Below are 24,628 nucleotides of genomic sequence, written 5' to 3'. Positions count from 1 at the left end.
CTTCTAAGAAGAGTTCATTTTCTGGATATAGAGAGGTATCATGTTTCTTAACCTAAAATTACTCTCAAAAAGAATTTAAAATTTTCAATTTAAATTAATAATAATACATTTCCCCCAAAGAGGGTTATTGAAGAACACAAGAATCACTTAGGGATACATGGCTGAGTTATGAGTTATATGAATCAATTGGCAAGAGAAATCAAAAATATAAAAAAATACAAATAAAAAAGATGATTTCTGGATAAAATATAGACTGTCAAAGTCTTATGTGTAAAAATTCTAAGTAAAGGAAAAACATCTATAACAGGTCCTTGAATCAGGGTTCAATTAAAATGATTTAAGCAATTATGCATTTACCCAGTCAGTAGCCAGGACTACAGAAAGTTGCCACATTATGAAAGACAGAATAGGGACTAGATTTTTAGGAGCCAGGTAGGAGACAAATTTGAGATACTTGGTAGAATGTGGGACAAGGAAGATCTGCCTCTAACACATGCTAAATAGCCACAACCTCAAACCCCAAACAAGTTCAAGTTCTCTTGTCATGGCTCAAAATTTTCATCAATGATTCCTTGGTCTCTTTGATTGGCACTATGCAATTTAGCTTTGTGCTCCTTTGACACTGTGCAATGGCTCTTTTGTATTCTCTTGTCCTGGAATCAAACAGAATCATTAAGCAAAGTCCCATAAATTTTTTTAAAACATTCAATGGCATAATTTTTATAGTCTAAAGTTTTTGGGGTATTCATTGACATTATAGCAAATATATTTTAAACTTTTATTACTGTAAAATCAAAAAATTTAAAGAAAATATTCTCAATACTGGTGACATGTGCTTCAAATAAAAAAAGGAGAGAAAAAACTGAATTAGTATATTGCACATGCAAGAAAAAATAATAATAAGAGTTTTAAAAATTTTAAAATCTAGCTTATAATCATTGACACATTGTGTCAGCTAAGGAAATGTAGAATACAAAGGTTTCTCACCAAAAATGAGATCCATTTCTTCTTCAAACCAGGCCATGATCCACTGTGAGTACAGGCAAATGATTTTCACAAAGTAACAGTTTTTTAATAAAGAATAATAATGCAACATGTAATGCACATTCAAATAGTATTAATATCCCCAGAGTTATACTAGCCCATTTAGTTACAATAGCAAACAAACACACTATCATATTTCATATAAGTTGCTCTATGACAAAAAAAAAAACTATGAACTGATGGATATTTGTCATAATTTCTACAGATATGGCAAATCTTTCAACATTGGCAAATATATTTTTAAACAAAGTAAAACTCACTTGGGTCTAGAACATCACCAAGAAATCTAGATTGGTCTGGTGGAAGTAAATTAAACTGAAGAATTTTGCAGGAGCTCTTTTTTGGCTTCCTGCTTCATAGAAATACCTTGATAGGAACATTTTTTTGTTTCTCTACTTTTAATACAACATTCTTTAAAATATAAATATAAAAAAACTCATCCATTCAGAAATCACTAGTTAATTAAAATTATTTCTGAAGCCCCCTTAATATTAAAATTAAAGTCTTAACTTAAGGGTGATAAAGGTCTGTCTGCCCTTTGATTCAGCCATAGCACTGCTGGGTTTGTACCCCATAGAGATAATAAGGAAAAAGACTTGTACACGAATATTCATAGCTGCGCTCTTTGTGGTGGCAAAAAATTGGAAAATGAGGGGATGCCCATCAATTGGGGGAATGGCTGAACAAATTGTGGTATATGCTGGTGATGGAATACTATTGTACTCAAAGGAATAATAAAGCGGAGGAATTCCATGGGGACTGGAACAACCTCCAGGAAGTGATGCAGAGCAAAAGGAGCAGAGCCAGGAGAACATTGTACACGGAGACTGATACACTGTGGTACAATCAAACGTAATGGACTTCTCCATTAGTGTCAATGCAATGTCCTTGAACAATCTGCAGGGATCTAGGAGAAAAAACACTAACCACAAGCAGAGGACAAACTATGGGAGTAAAACACCGAGGAAAGGCAACTGCTTAACTACAGGGGTTGAGGGGACATGATTGAAGAGAGACTCTAAATGAACACCCTAATGCAAATAACAACAACATGGAAATGGGTTCGGACCAAGGACACATGTGATACCCAGTGGAATTGAGCATCAGCTATGGGAGGGGTGGGGGTGGGGAAAAGAAAATGATCTTTGTTTCCAATGTTTGAAAATGACCAAATAAAATAATGTTTAAAAGTAAAAAAATAAAATTAAGTTAAATTAAATTAAATTAATGGTGAGAAAAAAATAAATTAAAAAAATAAAGTCTTAGCTTATTAAATTCTCTAATGGTTGTATGCCATGTTGAGTGCATCCATCATCTATGTGACAATTAACAAATGCAAAATGGAAAAAAAGGCTGTTTATGGGCTTTTACAATATTTAACAATATTTTGTTCAGTAGTCATAAGAGAAAGGTAACTGAATATATCTAATAGTTAAAACACAGTAGATTAAAATGATTCAGTATAACAGAACAGTATCAAATACATTACTATATGAACTTAAAACAACAAAATTAATTCTTAAACAAAACAATCATCAAAATACAATAAGATACAGAGACTTTCATTTTAAAATTTCACCTCCAGATGCTTTGAAGTTCCTTTATCTAAAATTCAAATCCCTATTGTCAGCACTGTGGCATTTTACATAGTAAGAGAGAATGTGGGTTTTAGGAATCTCAAACTGGGCAGGCCCAAATGGCAAAGAGTTGTAGCGGGATGAATTTCTCCCTTGAATCTCAGGCAAGATAACTGAAAGGATCAGTGGTAGAAAGAAAAAAACATTCTAGAGCTGGCAAATTGTTTGAAATAGGTAACGCACTGCTCTTTCATAAAATATGCAATTCCTGTAATCAACTTCGTGCTTGGAAGAGTCTTCCTTCTCCCCGACACCCCTAAGGTAAAATGCTAGTTTCTCCAGAGGGAGTCGGAGGCTAGTCTTCGCCTAAGGAAAAAAACACCCTGGTTGTTTTTTGTTTTAGTTTCTGTTTTTTTACCATCTGCCCTGAGGAGTGATTCCAAGGACTCCTAGCTTCTCTTTGGCAGCAAACAGCCCAGCAGAGGAGCAACAGTGGTCAGGGTCCAGTAGGGGCAGAGGCTGATTTAGGATTGGAGCTGGAGATCAGAAAGAGGATTTCTGGAGGCCAGGGGCTGGGGCCAGGTGAGCGATCTAGGTCCAGAAGATCAGGAGGAAGCTGTATCAGCAATGCCAGAGTCAGCAGTGAGGAGCAATGAAGGAGGAATGAGGAACAAAGGACTCAAGCAATTGGACAAGAGAAGTAGTACATTTCTTCTTCGCCAAGAGTCCCCCTGCTAAAATAGCCTGGCCAGTAGGGAGAGCAAGCAACTGGGCAAAAAGTAGGAAAAGAAAAACACAGCAGCTCCAAAGAGAGTGGAGTTTACTAGGGTGGGTGGGGTGGGCAAAAAGCCTTGGCAGGAGAAATGTGGCTTAAAAAATTTTATCTAACCTATCTTAAAAATTTGAGAGGTTCTTCTCTGACTAGTGGTTGCCATCAATGAAAAAGTTAAAATGTAAAATTAAAAATAATATTATATTTTAAGAGATTTATTAATGATCATTAGAAATCAAGGAATAAAGAAGATACAAAATAAAGTTATTTTTTAGGGTACCAGATTTTCAGTCATACACTTAACAATAACTAGATAAATTGTTTATAAATTTTTCATTACTAATTTCCATTGGACAGGAACCAACTACTATCTTTTATGTATAATTATAATTTCAAATAGTGCAAATTTGAATAATGCAATCCTTTTATGGCATTCACTATCCACACTAACTGGAACCTGTCAATATTATCCTGGTTTTATAAGAGTTGAGAATGAAACGTAGAGAAAGGTGAAAGAAAAAGTTCAGACTTGTCAGTTATTTTGTCTGAACAAGTATTAAAAGTTAGTTCTTACTGAATGCAAGTCCTTCAGTCTTTTCACTTAGCTGTATTTCAAATTGAAATACAACAATGTTGTAGAACACATTAAAATGCTACAAAATAGGAGTTCAGAACTTGGAAATGGCAGGCAATGTGGCAATATAAGGATTATAAGTCTTCAAAAATATAAATGTAAAAGAAAAACTGAATAACACATTTCAGGAAATCTGAGTAGAAAAATTACCTAAAAATATTGAAGAGACAACAAAATACAGAGTTCAAAGAATACTAAGAGGATACAAAACTTAAATCACCAATAAGAATCTTAATTAAACATATATACAATTAAAAGCAAACTAAAATAATAAAATTTGAAGACTAAGAGAAAAACCAAATGAAATAATAATGGACTATTCATTAGGTATAAAAAAATCAAAGGAAATTAGAATATGATATTCAGTAAACTAATTTTGGCTTCAGTCTTTTCTTCCAAAATCTTGCAAAGCTGAATGAAGGCATTAATGAAAAGAAATCAAAACCATCATAAAGAAAGAATTTTAGCTATTCCTTCAAAATAACTGAGGCAAGTTTGATGTTCAGCAAGGAAACAGAGAAAACAAAAGAAAATACTTTCACATAGTACTGAAAATGTAAGAAATTAAATATTTGTTTTTATTCAACTAGAATTAGACAGAATTCTGAACTTGAGATGGCAGAGACTTTTTGTTTGTCATATAATGTTTTTTTTTTAAATGATTCAAATCTTTCCTGAAATATATTGCTAAAACACTTGGAATCATAGGAGAATAATGATAGTATATTGATAAGCAGTTCATAAGGAAAAGAAAGGGAATGAATCCCAATAGAAGAAATGAAATTCTCTGGAAGCACCTCAAGTGTAGGAAGAGGTGAGAGAATTAGGGATTTTGCAATGATTTTATACTGGAAGTATAAAAAAAAAGTGCATCATTTACAAACCATAATACAATTTTATCAAATAATTTTAAGGGAAATATGGGCAAATGAAACAAATCTAAATGGAAAATGAGTAATAACATAAAAATAGGGCAAAACAAATTACCAAAACAATATTTTAAATAACGATAAAAATGATTCAATAAGCACAACTTTATATGATACAGCTAAATAATTCCGTAAAAGAATTTATTTGTCTAAAAACTTATACAAAGAAAATTGGAAACAGTAAATAAATGTAATGAGCATTCATTGTAGAAGACTAGAAGAAAAATAAATTGGCAACTTTAAAATAAGTCAAAGAACTCTCGAAAATCTGATGTGAACCAAAAACATAAGGGAAAAAAGATCTAAACTCCAAAATAAAATTGAAAGCTGATTTTTGAGGGGAAAAAACTATTAGCATATCCAGATAAGAAAATGAAAGAAAAGTCAAGTTACCTAATAAAAAGTGAACAAACTAAAATCACAACCATCAAAGAGAAAATAAAAGAGAATTATCAGAAATTAATACATGCAATTCTGAATCAAACTTAGCATTCAAAGAATTAGATTAGTAGCTGTAAAAATATAAATATCCAATCTAACATGAAAAAGAATTCTAACAATTAATCTAAAAAAGTAATGACAATCAAGCCATAAATAAACTGAGAAAAAAAAAACCTCCTTTGTCAGATGGATTTATCAGTGGATTTTATTCAATATGTAAGGCTTAATTAATGCCTGTTTTAGGAAAACTAAAGACAGAAGGATCCATAATAAATTCCTTTTATAATATAAATATTGTGCCAAAACCTGGACTCTGAAGAGAATGGGATATATAGGCCAATATCAATAATGAATATTGTTGTAAACATTGTAAATAAAATCCTTAAAGAAGATTATAGCAATATGTACAGAATTCAATTCACTATGACCAAGTTGTGTTCAAATTAAAGCAATTAAAAGTTATATAAAGAACAAAATTAACTATAAGTTGTTATTTATGAAGAAAAATATTATTACAATTCTGATTTGTTTTATTTTTTTAATCTATAAAGTCTAAGCATAAAAGGATCTAATCTGAATTAACCTAATCTAATCAAGAATTAACATTATCTTTGGTGGAGAAACATTAGAAGTGTTCTCAGAACAAAAACTATGAAAATCAAGATGTCTCCTCTTACTACCACCATGAGACAGAAATGTTAGTATTTAGCAAAAAAAAAAAGAAAGAAAGAAAGAAAAGAACAAAATCAAAGATAAAAGCACAAGTTAAAAGAAAGAAACTAACCCCCAAAAGAATAACAATGAAACAGATTTGCACAATGAATAGCTTCACTGAAGAAACAATATAAAGTATGAATCCTGAAAAATTATTTTTATTTATAATAACTAGGAAAGAAAATAGTTAAATTCTATTTGGAATAACTTTTGTTGTTATTTGTTGTTCAGTCTTTTCAGCCATCTTAGATTCTTCATGACCCCAGTTAGGGTCTTCTTTGAAAAAACACTGAAATGGTCTGCCACTTTTTTCTCTAGCTTTTAGGTAACCAGGGCTAAATGACTGGTTCATACAGCTAGTAAGAGTCTGAAGTTAGATTTGAATATAGGAATTCCTAATTCTGTGCCTGCTGCTATATATATCCATTGTACCATCTGGAAAAATGAATAAAATGTATCTGAGTTTATCCAAGCAAGTCACATAGATTCATATAAAAGCAACTATCAAATGTTCTTTTTAAAAAATAAAGTTTTAGACATTCACTGCTAATGTTCATACTATCACAATATAATAAATAGAAGTAGCAAAGTAATGCAATGGATAGAGCACTGAATGTGGCCTCAGACATTTACTAGCTATGTAAGCTTGGGCAAGCCACTTAACCTCAGTCTACCTCAGTTTACCCATTTGTAAAATAAGAATAATAAATATGTTTATATCTCAGGGTTGTTGTAAGGATCAAATCAGACAATATATGTAAAGAATTTCACAGTTTAAATTAATATATAAATGTTAATTATTATTCCTACATAATTTAATTTATAAAATAAGTGCTCTATCAACGAAATTATTACAATAAGGACATTTTATATAACCAGCCAAAACAAAAATAAATTTCATATAGAGGTACTAAATGTAAACAATAAAAAAAAATTATGACTGAGAGGAGACATACTACTACTAAAGGGCAAACTAAGCAATTTGGTACTGGTTTTTAAATGTCATAGAAGCAGAAGTACAGAATATTCTCATCAGCAAGAAGCAAATTCAAACCAAAAATGGTAGCCTAATGTTTGATTATCACAAGAACAGAAGATACTGGAGCCAAGTTTCCCATTTTCACAAAAACTGTTGAGAAAGTAGAAATTTATTTGATTGAAATTAGGTTTAAACCGACATCTTAAGTCATACACATCAATAAGTTCCAAGTGGTTATATAACCTGAATATAATTTTTAAAAATATGATAAATCTTATCATAAACAAAATTAGGAGAAAGTAAAAGAACCCACCTCTTTCATAACTATGACCTTTAAAAGGAGAATTCTTAACTAATTAACAACTAGAGAAAATCATAAGAGCCTTTGGCATTTGGGTCTTTAAAAAAAAAAGACTATTTCAATTAAAATTTTTAAAGTATTTGTACTAAGTAAAATCAATGAAATGACTATTATTCTAACAAGAGAAAATATATAGTGGGAAAATATATGCATAAATGTCACCTATAAAAATCTGATATCCAAGATATCTAGGGAATTAACCCAAAGACATAATTACCAATGGCTATGGCTGAAAGATTGGATCAGTTTTTAAAAGAAAAATGCAGGCTTAAAATGGAAAATATTAAAATTGTATTGAATTAAATTGTATTGCATTGAAATGACTGAATATTTTTCATAATTGTTTTTCTTTGTTAAAAGACAGGATTTAAATAAAACTAAACTGAATGTTGTAGTAATGATATTAACCAAACCTGATATTGAAATAAAGTTAAGGAAATTCTATTCTTTACTTCACAGATAGGAAATACTTCATTTTCTATAAGGCACAGTTCGTGTATTGATTTTACTACACTGCTTGTCTTTTTTAAAATGTTTTTTATTATTGACAAAGGAGTGGGAATGGATATATTAAAAAATGAAGATGAGGTACAAATAAATTATACTATAAAAACAATATTTAAAAGAAGGTTTCAACTTGGAAAATTGTAAGTTTCATTTCCAGAATTAACTTGGATATTAAGAAATAAAAACATCAAAAACACTTTAAATGAAAAAAAAAATTGAGTTGTTTCACACCTAAAATACGTTCATGTTATTTTTAATAGTAAAGAATATTAAAGGAGGATGAAATCAAATGAGCTTATTTAACACTGATCCATCTTATAAACACACATGAAAAGTTCAAGTCTTTTGACCACAGAATCACAGTAACAAATATGTAAATAGTTTGAACTTGAATTTGGCATACAACCATTATATTTTATAATTACTTAAAGCCCATGAAACTAGAAATATAAACAATTTATGAACAGGTAATTACAGGATACAGGTTAGCTATTGCAATATGATACATAATATATACATAAAATGCTATTAAAATAAAAAAAGTTTATAAAATTGATACAAGTATTTGCATTGACACATTGATTTGCTTTATATAAAGCAATTGCAGGAAGCAGTATTGAAATATTGATAAAGAACTTATTATACACAGTTATATACCAGCAAAACTGAGAACACAAGTGAAAAAGAGGGATACCATCTAAGAATATAAAATATAAAATTTCTAAACAGACAGAAAATCGCAAAAAAAGTCTTAACTAGCCCAGTCTCAGAAAAAGAAATAGAAAGAGAAATAAAGGAATTCCCAGTAAAGGGAGGAGCCATCTTGTCCTATTCCACATAGGAGAATTTATCCAATTTTTAAAGAATAATTAGTATCCAGACAAATTATTCTAAAAAACTCAGAAAAATAAAAGTACAGAAGGTATCGATCATGTGGGAAATTGCCCCAAATCACTAACAATTAGTGAAATTAACATTAAAATAACTCTAAAGCTCCATTTTATGCTCATAAGATTTACAGAGAATTTTACAGAGAAAATTACAGACAGAGGAGAGGATGGAGGGGAAAAGACACTTTGTTGAAATCTAGAAAGCCATTCAGAACTCTGCCCCAAAAGATTGTAAACTCCATATATCCCTTGATCTAATAATATTATGACTGGGTAGAAAGAGTAAAAGGATATACATGTACAAAAATATTATTTGTAACCTTTGGTAATATCCAGGAGGTTTTCTTTGGGAATAGCTGAACTAATAATAATAATAATAATAATTTAATAGAATACTATTGAGCTTTAAGAAATGATGAATGGGACAGTTTCAGAGAAGCACTGGAAGACCTGTATGACCTAAAGCAAAATGAAGAGGGCAGAATTGGGAGGATAATTTATATAACAACTATGTGAAAACAAACAAGTTTGAAAAACTTAAAAACTATTGATAAATGCAATGAACAACCAGAGCAACAGAAAACCAACATTGAAGCTTACCTACTAAGAAAAACACATCGGTCTCAATATGCAAAATAAGTCACATTTTTGGAAATGATTACTATTGATATTACTATTTTAATTATTAATATTATTTGTTTATTATACTATGCATATTTGTTAGAAGTTTTTATTTCTTCCTCTAGTGGAAAAGGGCAAAATAAAGATTAAGAATGAAAAAATGGTGTTAGGATTTTACAGCAAGATTTTATTATTTTGCTTTAAAGGGATTCTCAGCATGTTGCAGATACTATATTCAATAAAAATAAAAAGACATATTCCAATTTCAAATGCACATAAATTTTTTAATTACCTACTGATTTGAAACACTAAAACAATCCTGTTATTAATAATTTTAAATTGACTTAGAGTAACAAAAAACTTACTTCTTTGGGAGAAAATGCTAGCCCACATTCCATTGATTTCTTTTCTTCTAATTCTACAGCATATGCATTAAGAAGCTTAGGGTCTTTGAAAACTGTTCAAAGTTACAAAAATATATATATATATATTTGTCAAATATAGCCAGATGAATATGGGGAGAAGGATTTAATTTGATCTTATCACATTCATGTAATAATCAAAAAACAACTACTCAACAATGTTACATTACTGTACAAGAATGTTGAACAAATGTAACACACCCAAATAGCCCTTAATCTCAAAGAATTTACAAAACAAGTCAATATTAATGCATATAAATAAGGTAAAATATGTCAATGAAATATAAGCAAACAAAAGGAAACCATTAAATAAATATATCACAAACATGATGATTAAATGAATGAAAGGATGGAAAACAAAACAAATAAAAAAACTGAGGGAGAGATCTGAGTAGTAGCTGGAGTTCTAATTTCAGACCCATGGTGCCAGGAAATCTTTCTGTTCTCCCAAAATTTATTGAGGAAAATACCATGAAAAGTGGTTTTGATTTTAGAAATCTTTTGATATAAGAAGCACTGTTTGGTAGTTAGTAGAAGAAAAGAGAAATAAAAAATGCTTCTAAAAAAATAAAGAAAACATTAAACAAAAAACAAGTGATTGAAATTATAAATTAACTCTATGGAAAAAAAAACAAAAGAAATATGAATGTCAATAAATTAGTCAAAAGACATTATTAATTTCCTACTATGTGCCCCATGTTCAGCAGTGGAGTTAACAAAAAGAGGCAAATAGCAGTCTTTGCCCTAAAAAAACTCAAAAGCTAGATCTAATGGGGGAATTTAATGAAAAATAAAATATTTCATCTGTTTTTTGAGAAACCTCATCATATCGATCTAATAATCAAAAAATATTTACTCAATATTTACAGTACTATACATTTAGTTGTACAAATACATTACACAGAAATAGTCCCTAGCCTCAAATAATTTATGAAATAAGAGCATCAATATTAATGCATACAAATGTGGTAATAAGCAAACAAAAATGTACAAATAAGCTATATTTGAATCCTTAAGTGTTATATGATGAAATGCCCTGAAAGACTACCTGGACCAGATGAAATCTGTGCTCAAAGTAAAGCAATCTGGAAAGCAATGAGAGGTCATTTTATAAGATATCTCAAGGTGAGGGTAATACCAAAATTCAGTCATCTCATTACACATTTGGATAACACCAATTTCTTTAAGAGTTTATTGTTGTTGTTGTTGTTGTTTTAAACTTAGAATCAAGAATAAATTTGTTTCTTTGCTACTTCAACTCAATGCTCCTAGTTCTACCTTCTGGGACCAAACAGAACAAGTTTAATATCTCTTTTGATATGACAGCTCTTTTAAATAACTGAATAATGAGAACACATCTCCTAAGTTTTCTCTTTTTCAGGCAAAACATTTTTAGTTCTTTCAGACAATCTTCATACAACATGAATTCAATGCCTTTCTGGCCTGGTTATCCTGCTCTAGGTGCTCTCTGGCTTATTAATTTCCTTTTTATATATGGTGCCCAGAACACAGTAGTAGAGTTCTGCCAGGAAAAAGTATAGATATACTAAAATCTGTTTACTCCCTAAAGCTATGCCTCTCTTAATGTAGGACAAGATGACATTAGCTCTTTTGGTTGCCACATCACCTTTCTGGCTTTTGGACTGAGTTTTCAGTCCATTAAAAACCCCAGACAAATTCTTCTAAATCTCTCTTATTCTGGATTTCCAAGGCTTATTTTTTCAAGCCAAGTTTAAATTTTTATGTTTTTCCCTCTTGGATATTATCTTTTAAGATTCAACCCCATCACTGTCAAGATTTTTTTTCTATCTTGGTTCTGTCAACAAAAGCTTCCAATTAAACAGTGAAATATTTCCTATAGTGTCGCATTGAGTAACAGATGAAACCATTTTAAATTTTGTGCTGTAACCTTAAGGATTGATGATAATGTCTTTTTAAAATTTGTGTTCCCCCATAGTGCCTAACACAATGAATTACATATAATATGTGGTTAATAAATATTTTTGATAAGGTAAAATAACTATTCAAGAAAAAAGATAAGGGCAAAAAACGCAATTCTAAAGTCATTAAGAATATTATTGTCCAGGAACTAGGTGGCTTGGTAGATGAAGAGTCAAGCCTGGAGACAGGAAGTTCTGGGTACAAATCTGGATTTAGACACTTTCTAGTTGTGTCTCCCTGGCAAGTCATTTACCCACCCTCCAATTGCCTATCTATCCCTGACTGCTCTTCTGTCTTGGAAGCAATATTTAGTATTGAGTCTAAGACAGAAAGAAAAGGTTTGGCTTTATTTTATTTTTAATAATAATATTATAAAAGCATTCTAATTCATTGGTAAAACTTTTTTTCCAAAGGCTCAAATTGTTTTTATTTAATATAGTCAATTTGATGAAAAGAAATACCTTCACAGTCTTTAAATTCCAATGAAAAATCTTTATAGTGTGATAAATCAAACTCCACTCGGGCACGTGTTGTACCTTTGTTATTTAACAAAAATCGAATAACTTTTTTAGAGCCAACATAAACACCTTGGAAGTTGAAAAAGCTCTGTAATTTAAAAAATAAATAAAACAAAAAGTCAGAAGTAGGAAATATAGAAGCAAAGTTAAGAGATCACAAAAACTATATTACTCAAGTCTTTCAATAATATTATATGCTCAAAAGTAAAACTGTACCAAAAAATAGGGTCCCTGTCAGATCCCATTCAAGGAAGGATTATGCAAAGAATGCTTTATTATAAATTCCAATGTGCTTATTTTGAAGAAACAAATTATAACAAGTCTTTTTATTTTTCATTAATATTATTTATTATATGGCAAATTTTCAAAGAATCCAATTAAAAAACAATTACACTATGTCCATTATAAAGTATTAAACATGATGAAAAAATGGTAACGTGGTGAAAAGAGTGTCGTGATGAAAGCAGTGATAGGAACACAAAACTCACAAGGAATACTTGTAGGAATAGAGAGCTGAGAAAGGAGGTCAACTAGAAAGCTAAAGCAGTAAGCAAGGGAAGAGATGGTAAAATCTTAGACCTATGATGCCGGCAGTGGAGACAGACAAATCAGATGAAGATAGAGAAAATTTTTCAAATATCTGGGATATTGCTTCCTTTTAAGAGAATATGACAATCATGAAAAATCATGGACAGTCATTTGTAAATCACAGTATGAGAATGATTATGTTGGTAAAATATTTACACAGTAACTCATGTGATTAACTGATCATAGACTGCTTTATAGAGCCAATAAGATGCTATGAACTTATTGTAAGTCCTTATGATGACAGACTGATAGACAGTGAGATCTAGAGACAAGAGGTCCTGGTTTCAAATTTAACCTCCAACACTTTCTAACTGTGTTAGTTCACAGATTTAGAATTAATTCAAAGAGTGAAGATAAAGATTTTTAAAAAATAAATAAATCCTTCAAGTGAACCTATAGGAAATAATGATGTCACTTAAACCCACATTGTCCAGTCTTTATGGCTTTTCTACCTTAGAACCAATACTGATTCTAAGACAGAAGGTCAGGACTTAAAAAAAAAAAAGATGTAATGGGTTCAAGGGACTAAGGCTTAGGCTATTGATGTAGTTTTCTGGTGGACTAAGTACAGAAATAGGACAAGGGTTAGTCTCCCTTGGGTTTAATCAGTGTGCCAACATGGTTAACACGAAGTCAGGAAAACTGAACTCAAGTAAATAAATGATTTATCCTTGCTGAGTATCCTTTCTATGATAGGACTAAGAACATTTCTTTTTGTTAAGTGTTAGATGGTCTACAGATGTCTCATTTCATTTCAATTCTAAAATTGAAATGCAAGATTATCCCAAATCAGACTTTGCCTACAACACATGGCATGGTGGTGTAGTAGATAAGGAACTCTCTGGAGAGTGATACAAAAGGCTAAATCAATGCCTCTCTTCATAACACCCTGAAATTTGGAAAATCCCTGGTCTGGAAGGGCACTGTGGGGTTGATTCATCTAATTTGGGTTTTCTGGTCATGAAGGGTGAAGACTCATGGTCAAGTAGTCAGAAGAGTGTCATTAAGAACCAACCACAATACTAATTTGGGGGCCAGGGGAAGGGATATCTGTACCTAGTACAACCACTAAGGTGTAAAAAAAGAGCTATTCTAACTGCATCAGGGGTTTTAATTGACTTCTATTACTATAAATGAAAGCTTTACTGATAAATAGATTAGCTCAGATCTTTTGTGTCTCAGGCTCTCATAATCACAGATTTATTATGACATGTAAACTGCCATTTATTTAATTAGCATAATGTGTTATTTGAAGGTTTAAGTGACTTCTAGAATTACTAGCTGTTTTAGGCTGGGACAGCCCTAAAAACTGGAATTTGAGAATTCTGTAAAAAATGTACTAAAAGAATTATTTGAGAGGCAGAGTCAAGATGTCAGCTTAGAGGCAGCAAAAGTTCAGACCTCTGAAAACCCTTCATTACTGATTACAAACTAAATGCTCCTAGGGGACTGAAAATCAAACCTAACAACAAGACAGAGCCAAGGAATCCTCCTACTGGACTTGGTACACCCCCAAAAAGCCAGAATTTGAGAACACTCGGGTCTCGGGTCTAAGGGGAAGGAAGAAGGAAGGTCCCGGGACCCCTCCCCCACCTAGGGCTCTAAGCCTCCAGCAGCAGCTGGAACCTCTGGGCAGGCAAAGGCACTGGTCTGGAGGGAGTACCTGGCAGGCAAAACTGTTCCAGGCTCAGAGCATCAAACAGGCAGTGGAAAAGCATTTAGAGAAGAAGCTCAGAATGGGCAGCCTAGTTGCAGCAGTGGAGACACTCCCCATTGCCCCCATTAGGTTTTGGCCTTAGAGCCCATCCAGGTCTGCAACTCATCTTGGCTTAATCTCATCAAAGCTTTCAAAGGGAAGGGAAGCTAAAGCTCCAATACCCCTCCGCAAAGACCGCTGGACTTAATCCCATCAAATCTTCCAGAGCAAGCTCAAGATCCAACACCCCTCCCCCAGAGACTGCTCTGAGAGATTTGCTGAAAAAACTCCAAGGGTGAAAGCTGACAGAAAAGCCCCAAACCCACACCAAAAAATGAGAGTAGCAAAAGCACAGGCAACTGCAGGGAGTAAAGAAGGGGTAAATCTGAGCAAAAAACAGAAAAAGAAAAAAGAAATTACAATCGACAGCTTCTATACAGGCAATGAACAAAGAGCAAAGGGAACAGAGAAGGATGAAGGAACACCAAGCAAAAACACAGAAACTCCAGCAAATTAGACACAGACTTTGGAAGAATGCAAAATACGATTATAAACACAATTAAGAGAGGCTGAAGGCAACTAAGAAAACAACTTAAAAAGTAAGATAAGTCATCTGTTAACAGAAAAGTGTCTTGAAAGCCAAAATTAATCAGCTTGAAAATGAGGCAAAGGAGACAAAAGATGAAGCAAAGAAGATGAAAGATGATGCAAATAAAATAAAAGATGAGGCAGAGAAGATGAAAGATGACCTCCAAAGAAAATCAGACCAGAAGGAGAAGGATGACCAAAAAGCTAGGGAGGAAATCCAATCTTTAATATCCAGAATACAACAACTAGAAGCAAGCAACTTCACAAGGCAGCAGGACAGTATAAAACAAAACCAAAAGAATGAAAAAATTGAGGAAAATATGAAGCACCTCTTTCATAAAACAGAAGATTTAGAAAATCATTATACTATAGGAAATTATCCAAGAAAACTGCCCCGATGTTCTAGAACAAGAGGGAAAAATGGAGATTGAAAGAATCCACAGATCACCTCCTATACTTAATTCCCAACTGACAACACCCAGGAATGTTATAGCCAAATTCAGGAACTATCAGACCAAGGAAAAAATATTACAAGCTGCTAAGAAGAAGTGATTCTGATACCATGGAACCACAGTGAGGATAACACAGGATCTGGCTGCATATACACTGAAGGACCAAACGGCAAGGAATATGATATTCCAGAAAGCAAGGGAACTAGATCTACAACCAAGAATCAATTACTCACCAAAACTGACCATATTCTTACTGGGGAAAGTATGGACATTTTAAAAAATAGAAGAATTCCAAGCATTTGTAAAGAAAAGACCAGACCTGAACAGAAAATTTGTTGCCCAAGCACAGAACTCAAAAGAATTATCAAAAGGTAATTAAGAAAGAGGGAAGAAAAACAAAACCAAAAGATAAATGACTTTTTTTTAAGAGATCCAATAAGTTAAAATGATATGTATCCCTATACGAAAATAGGTCATTGGTAACTCTTAAAAAATGTTATTATCACCTGGGCAGCTAGAAGAATTACACTTAGTGGGAACAGTGACAACTATATAGGATGAAATGTGAAGACATAAATATGTATATAAATAAATGTATGCATAAATACATATATATGTATATATATATACACACACAACTAGAGCTAAAAAAGAGGTTAATACTAAAAGAAATGGGAAAAGAAACAAAAGGGGTTAAGTTTATATGTCACAAAGAAGCTCATGGTGGGAGGGGGAAGAACATCAATACACTGGAAGGGTAAAGAGGTTGGAAATAGGAAATACTCAACTCTTCGGGGCATTGAAATTGACTCAAAAGGGGAAGAAAAATCCAATCCATTGGGGCAGAGAATTGATTTGCACCCTATAGGGAAGTAAAAGGGTAACAAATGGACTGGTGGGGAGGGAAGCAGTACAAGGGAGGGAGAGGGTTGGGGGTAGTATAAAAAGAATTACTTGAGATTTTTTATGTCATTTAATAATAATAATTGCTAACATTTTGATAGCTTAGGCAGAATGTATAACACCCCAATATCAAAGCCGTCATCACAAAATAAAGTGAGAGATTTGGCTAACAGAGAAAACAGAACATTTAAAGAATTCTTTGAAGTACAAAATTACATAATATCTGTGGTAACCAATTTGGCCTTAAATATGGTTATAGGAAATTGAGTGGTCTTGGGGAAGCAAAGACTTAGGGGTAGACTCAAAAACAGTAAGCTTTTTGTACAATGGCTACCAAGTAACCAACAACAGTTTGCAGCTATTAAAAGCATTTTAATAGATAAGCAACAATATTATATTGTGAAACTAAAATTTGAGACAAAAAATAAAATTGATGAGTAAAGAAGAGATCAGTGAAAAATAATACAGTGATCCCTCACCTATTGAGGGAATTATGTTCCAAAGTCCCCTGTGTTAGGTGAAAATCCACAAAGTAGCAAGAGAGCAAAGAGCCTGATGTTATAGTCACTAAGCCAATCAGTGCCCAGGATACAGAACCCAGTGCTATGGTTGGTCACCTTTCATCAGTCAATAGTGTGCAATCTCATGTTGGCAAAATTGCGCAAGTGATAGTGGCATTCTGCATTTCCATTGTGTACATTGTGTATTGTGTATTCATACACAAAATCTTGTAGCGTAGCAAAAACTCCATGAGACATATTAGATATATTTTGTTTAAAACCCGCAATACAGTGAAGCCTCAATAAGTGAACTACAATATAAGGTGGGACAACTGTACTAAGAGAAAATGGATACACCACAATTAACATACTCACCACACTGAGGACTATATCAGCAATATCTACAAATCCACCAATCCTAAGATCTAATTCATTTCCGTGCCGTATAATTACCTAATTTAAGAGAAAGTAAAATGTTATAGAAACAGAACACCATATATTCAAGATTGCTTTTAAAAAAACAACACTTCATAATGTTTAACACAAAAGAGCTCAGGGTTCCAGAATATTGTGTAAATTTGATGTAATTCAAATTATTCCCCCATTTTTCCTTTGAACTGTTGCTACTTATAATTCATGCCAATGTGAGGAGTCATACTCATGGTTAATTAGCACTTATTAGGTGCCTAGTAAATTCCAGTTACCTATTTATGAATCAGAAAAATTCAGATGAAGAAAACTAGACAAAGAAAATGCAATTTTCTTATAGTTACACACACTACCAAAAATTAAAATAACTAGACTTGTGGAATTATTCTATTCAGTTAACTATGCTTTCTTAATAAACTTCACCTAAAAATTATTCAACATATTCTTCAAAATTAAACAAAATGAAAGTTTGAAATAAAATTAATATAATAAATTTTTTAAAGTGTTGCATGTCAAATTTGGTCAAATTGACAAGTACTTAACAAGTGCCAGTACAGTGCTAAATGCTGGTGACACAAAGAAAGCTTAATACAATTCTTCCTAAATAAATTGCTCTTTTAACTTATCTGGGTATGAAAGTTTTCAGAGCAAAAACTCAGAAACTCATAAAAATCATTTCCTAATCTATCAAAAGATCATAGATCTAGACCTGGAAGGGTCCTCAGAAGCCAACTAGTTCAATTTCTTCATTTTACCAAGTGTTCTTTCTCTATAACATTATGAGTTATTAGAATATAAATTCATGGTAAGCCAGTATCAGTGTTTCTTCATCAATGTTATCAATTTTAAAAGAAAAAGTGGTCTTCTTTATCTAGGATTAAGAAATAAGATTTATGACTAAATATTCTTCTGGTCAACTGAATTATCATCCAATTTCATACAAGACTTTTCATTTTTTAAACTATTATTTAATGAGTCTGAAAGGCAGGATGGCATAATGGAAAAAACTTTGAACAAGAAATTTGAACAATGGGTCCTGAGCCTGGTTCACTCACTTTACAAACACTAGCTATATAATAACCATGGACAAGTAAGTCATCTATCTCTCCCAGACTGAATTCCCTCTGCTAAAAGTGGAGATTATTATATACTCTCTACTTCATGAGGTTCTTGTGAAGAAAAGAACTAGTAAAACCCACAGCATTCTTTCCTTAAGAGTTCTTAATATTCTCATGAAATGGTAAGGTTTATCATTATTACTATGATGATGATGATGATGATGTAATGGATAAAATAGATAAGTGTGCTGGGTCTGGAGTCAGGAAGGGCTGAGTTCATATACAACCATATAGACACTTACTAACTTAACCCTGTTTGCCTCAGTTTCCTCATCTGTAAAAATGAGCTGGAGAAGGAAAAGGCAAGCCATTTCAGTATTTTTGCCAAGAAAATTCCAAATGGGGTCATGAAGAATCATACACAACTGAAACATGATTAAACAACAACAAAATTCTGTATATGTTAAAGATATCAGGTTAGCGGGCTTTGAACTAATCTAATAAAATGCATTAGAAGTGGATTATTTAAGTGAAACTGATGGCAGCTTGTCTATAATTTGTCTCAGAAAAAAACAAAATATATAAAGAAAAATAATTACTTCAATTTTCCAATTATTTGAATTTAACCAATTTCCAGTTTAAGCTACATAATAATGTCACTAACTTTTTTTTAAAAAGGATACAATTCAATAGAATCAGAATCTGATATGTTAGATGTTTTATTAATTCTATTTAACATACACTTAAAGGGAACTTCCAAAGTCAAGGTAATTTCATTTCATTTACATAATTCCTAGAACATAAAAAGCAATAAGAATATTTCATATGAGCTCTAAAACATGATAGTGATTAATGTCACACATATTTTCCCTGCAATTTAATCTGCCATTGACTATTTAAATTGACACAAAAGAATTAGAAACTTCACAGAAGAAGGACCTTTACATCTAATTTTTTTCTTTCTTTGTACCTTCAGAGCTCAACACAGTTGTCCAGAACATAGCAAGCAATTAACAAATGTTTATTGACTGACTGAATAGTTTTTCTAAGGCATCTATATTTTTTCATGGAAATTACTGGTACTGTTTTGTACTCAGCAGTTGACTGGGAGGCCTGGAGCATTTCAAAGGGAACAATCAAAAAATTCTATTGCCGACAAGAAGTGAACCGGTAGTATCTTCTTCCATAAGAAAACAATTTTCAGATAAAATAGAAAATGTTTCAATTGCGCTAAAGCAAAATAATAATAAGAATAATAATTAATTAAAGATCGAGAATCAGAATTCTGCCAGATTGAAGGAAGCTTCTACTCTTCTCAAGGGAAATCATGAAAGCTCCCTCACCACTTTTCTCCCATTCCTTCTTATCTAATTCCTCTGAATTAATATTATATAGGTATCAACCAAAGGCAGCTAGGTAGTATAGTGGATAGAGCTCAAGGCCTAGGTTCAAATCTGACCTCAAACATCTCCTAGCTGTGTGACCCTGGGGAAGTCACTTTATTCCACCTACCTAATCTTTGCCACTCTTCTGTCTTAGAATTGACATCTATCAACAATCTATCAATTGACTAGCTATCAACCTCCTCAGCACAGCCAGCAGAGAACTGTGGTAAATGTCATAATCACAATTTCCTCTGAAAATTATTTGCAGTTTCTGTGGCTAAGCTTCACTATTTGGAGAGATCTCCTTGAACACCATTGGATATTGTTCCTGTTAACAGTTCTGAAAGCTGCTTTCCTCCAAACTCTCAACAAACATATCGCAAATACTGAATTAAAACTCCCAAGTTAAGTAAACATTTTGTAAAAAAAAAAAAATAGTTAAAAATCGCTCCTATCATTCTGTAATAATGCTTTAAAAATGACAAACAAAAATTCACATACCTTTGCTCGAGTATCAAATCTCTCTGAAAAATATGGTGTACAGGCAATATTGAGTGAAGTTAACCCCCCTACGGGTATTATGCCATGAGATGGTTTGATAGTAATAAAAGGCAGAAGGTCTTGGTCACAAATCTGAAGGTGTAAATTTGTGGAAATGTTAGCTCATCCATTAAAATGACTGTTGAGAAAGTTTTCTAATTTATTAGTTGCTGGACTCTCTTCCAGGAAGAGAGTATTTATTTCACCAATCATCACTAGCAATCAGCTCAATCTAAATTCCATTTTTTATAGAAGAATCCTTGGTCAAGAAACATCACTAGTCACACTTAAATTCAAAGGAAAACATAATATATGCATCTGGAAAAGGATATTCAAATGTTATTAAAACTCTAAGGGGCAGACTCTAGTATATTATTATTTAGCAACTGACAAGAATGAAGAAGCAATTTGACTTTTGTGTTTGCTGAAAGTTAATGAAAAGAATACTTGACTTAGCAGAATCTGGACTAGAATTTCTAAAGATTAATATCTGAAATAACTTATTTAAGTCTCTAAGTATTCCTTTGGGGCAGAATAATTTAACAAGGAACTAACAAAACTTGGGTAAGAAACTAAATATTAGAGATTTTAAAAGATAGTGTGAAAATATACATGTATATGTGTGTGTGTGTGTGTATGTGTGTGCATCATTCTACAAATCAAGGCATTGCCTAGTCCTCCTTCCCTTGACATAAAGACTGAGCCCCAAACTTATATGCAGATGTTACTTTTCAATCATTTATTCTCTTGCAAACCTTTAGCAAACCTCTTTCTCTTAATGACTTGACAAATATTTATTAAGTGCCTATTATGTAGCCAGACATCATTTGAGGCACTGGGGATGCAAAGAAAAAAACAAAAACTTAACTTATCCCTGCCTTAAAAGAGCCTAAAGTATATTAGAGTAGACTGCATGTTCATAGAAAGTTCTATATAAAAAGTAATTGGGAGTGTGGAGGGGAAGAAGGATGGTGTTCAACAACTGAATTCACTTGACTGGAACTCTGAAAGGAGATAAGGATTCTATGCAGTGAAGGTGAAGAAGAAATACATTCTGGGCACTAGAGACATTTTGTATAAAAGAATAAGGAGGGGAATGTAATGTTACGTATTGGGAACCAAGCAAGACATTTTGACATTTCGTCTAGAACATCGAGTGTGAAAGAAAGTAATGTTCAATAATCCTGGAAAGGTAGGCTAGAGCCATATTTCTAAAAACAATAAATAAAACTCTAAATAGACAAATCTGCATTTCATCCTAGAAGTAAGAAGGAGCCACTGGAAATTCTATAGTATGAGAACGGCACAGTCTATGCCTTAGGTATACCATTCTGGCAGCAATTCAGAAGATGAAGAAAAGAGAGGAGAAACTGGATGCAAGGAGTCCAAGAGAGAGGTGATAGGGACCTTGAAGCAGGATGTTAGCCATGCAAGTAGAGAAAAAAATAATTAATGAGTTATATCATACTAGTGGTACTAATATGGATATTAGAAGTCAGAGAAAAGGAAGAATTAAGAGTGATTCCCAGATTTCTATCCAGTCATGAGTTCCACATCAGGAACTGTCTGTTGGGTATTCTCAACTTAGATGACCTGTAGGCATCTCAGACCCACGAAATAATTTCCTCAAAACTCATTCAACTTCCATACTTCTCTATTTCTGTCAAAGGTGTTACCCACCCTTTTCAGACTACATAGATTACAAACTTCAAAGTCATCTTTGATTCACCACTCTCCCTCACCCCACATATTGACTGAGTGACAAATCTTGAGAACTTTCTTCACATCTATCCTTTCTCTCTACTCATACCTCACCCCATTCTAGTTTAGACCTTCATCATCTCCCATCTGCATGATTTCAGTAGAGTTCCAAGTTCCCTCTCCAATATATCCTCTATACAGCTGCAGAATTGATTTTTCTAAAGCATGGATCAGATCATGTCATTTCCTACTCAATAAACTCCAATATCTCCAGCATCTCTTTACTGAAAAATACCTAAAAAATAAAATATATTATCTTTGTCTGGCATTCTAAGTCCTTCAAAGTCTAACTTCAAATTACCTTTTGACCCTTTTCTTTCATTATATACTTTTGCACACTCTGTGGTCCAGCTAAAATAGTCCTTTTGCCGTTATTCACAAACAACATCACACCACTTATTTCTTTGCCTATATATAAACTGTCTCCAATGATTGAAATGCCTTCCTCCTCACCTATCCTTCTTGAAATAACTAGTTTCTTCAAAGGCTCAATTGCCTGACACTACATGAGGTCTTTCCCACACCTCACAACTTCCTAGTGCCTATCCTCTCAAAATCTATTTGAATTTGGCACATACACATTTGCTTCACTGTTTCATTTTTGTTTATGTATTCTCAGCACTTACAATTTCTGACACAATGAGGAGCTTAATAAATATTTATTGATTAACTATTTCTGGACTAGCATTCAAGAGAGAAACTGAGATCATATACAGTTCCAGAAAGACACCTGCATAGAGGTTATAGTTGAAATGAGCAGAACCAGGAGAACATTGTATACAGAAATGGAAATATTGTGGGATGATCAAATGTCATAGACTCTGTTACTAATAGCAATGCCATGATCAAGAACAATTCCATGAAATTTAAGAAAAAGTATGCTATCCACATATGGAGGAAGAACTATGGGAGTAGAAATACAGAAGAAAAGCAAATGATTTTTCATTTAGTTATACATTGGTATATGATTTGGAGTTGTGGTTTTAAAAGATTATTCTATTTTCAATATGAATAATATGGAAATGGGTTTTGAGGAATAAGACATGTATAACCCAGTAGAATTGTTCTTCAGCTCTGAGAGGAGGAACGGAAAAGGGTAGGAATAGAATATGAATCATGTCACCATGGAAATATAGTCTAAAAACAAATAAATTAAATAATGTGAAAAAAAGAAACTAGTGGATACAGAGGTTGATATTTATAAAGAGAGGGAATAGTATGAGAGGGAAATTTCCAAAGCAGATGACAAGAGAGGAAATCAAGGCCACAAACAGAGGGATCAATGTTTGGAAGAAGAAGAGGCATTTCCTTTTCTAAGTCTAGAGTAAAGGAGGAGAAAGTTGGGATTGGGAAGGGGAGTGATAATGTTGACAAGATTTGAAGAACATAGCTAGAGAGAAGAGGAAGCTGATAAGAAATAGCCTTAATTTTTTTTCAGTGGTAAGATCCTTTATTGGGAAAAAATTTATTGAAAGAAAAAAATTAAATAAGCATCTGCTATGTGCCAAGTATCAGAAATACAAAGAAAAATGTGCGACTAGTTCTGCTGTCAGCTCATATTTAAACTAGATGTGATAATATATAAAGGAGAGTTCAGATGAAGAGCAAATAAAATGTCCCTCTGGTTCTTACGGTGCAATAGAAGAGAATAGTGGGGTGACAAGGTCCTGGGGTCCTATGGAAGAACTGACAAGACAGATAGACAGATGGCTATAGATGTGGATTATTAGGGACCTGGAGAGATTGGGACCACAGCCATTAAAAAAGGAAGATCATTGTTGTATCTGAACAGGAAGTGATCTGGGGTGTTGGAGGAAGAAGTTGCATGACAGGGCTTGAAAAAGACATAAGAAGGCTGGAACAGATGCTGAGGAGAACAAGATAGAGTCAGGGAAGGATAAGTTACTAGTGCAAAAGTAGGACAAATAACATCAGTTCCTCTCAGACCTCTTTTAATTATTTTTTGTTTTGTTGTTTGGGTTTTTTTTTTCTTTGTGATTGGAGAGGAAAGGGATGGGAGGGAACATAGTATCAGGATTTACAGTCTCAGAATTCTTGACTCGTCTTCCACTTTTCCCTCTAAATCTTATCACCTACCGAAAATTTCCTCCATTCTACTGTCACCACTTCTATATACAGCTCTTTACTCATATAGACTGGTTTTCATCACCTCTGATTTTACTGGATTATTGAAATAGCCTTTTAATTGGTCTCCCTGGCCCCAGCTCCTTTCAGTAACCAATCTATCTTCCATCTAATTTGGGTAGTTCATTCAAATCTTCCAAAATCACAGATCTTATCATATCACTGTCTACTCAAAAATCTTCAAGATTTCTCCATCGCCTTGAGAGAAAAATAAAGCATCATCATACATGCTT

General features: G+C 32.7%; 1 protein-coding gene across 4 annotated transcripts in view; it reads right to left on the bottom strand.

Moving 5' to 3' along the window:
* The window catches only part of CFAP47 (cilia and flagella associated protein 47), an 886,918-nt gene that overhangs the window by 765,374 nt on the left and 96,916 nt on the right, over positions 1 to 24,628 (bottom strand). For all 4 annotated transcript variants that reach the window (XM_016433371.2, XM_056826271.1, XM_007493353.3 and 1 more), the window contains 4 exons: positions 20,451 to 20,582; positions 17,453 to 17,530; positions 12,294 to 12,438; positions 9,835 to 9,926 (listed from right to left, as the gene is read on the bottom strand). In XM_016433371.2, coding sequence (XP_016288857.2) covers positions 9,835 to 9,926; positions 12,294 to 12,438; positions 17,453 to 17,530; positions 20,451 to 20,582 — 447 coding nt within the window. The remainder of the gene's footprint in view (positions 1 to 9,834; positions 9,927 to 12,293; positions 12,439 to 17,452; positions 17,531 to 20,450; positions 20,583 to 24,628) is intronic.

This window comes from Monodelphis domestica, chromosome 4 (genome assembly GCF_027887165.1).
Source record: "Monodelphis domestica isolate mMonDom1 chromosome 4, mMonDom1.pri, whole genome shotgun sequence".
NCBI classification, from domain to species: domain Eukaryota; kingdom Metazoa; phylum Chordata; class Mammalia; order Didelphimorphia; family Didelphidae; genus Monodelphis; species Monodelphis domestica.
Note: the sequence above shows the minus strand (reverse complement) of the source record. Positions and strands in the feature narration are given on the sequence as shown.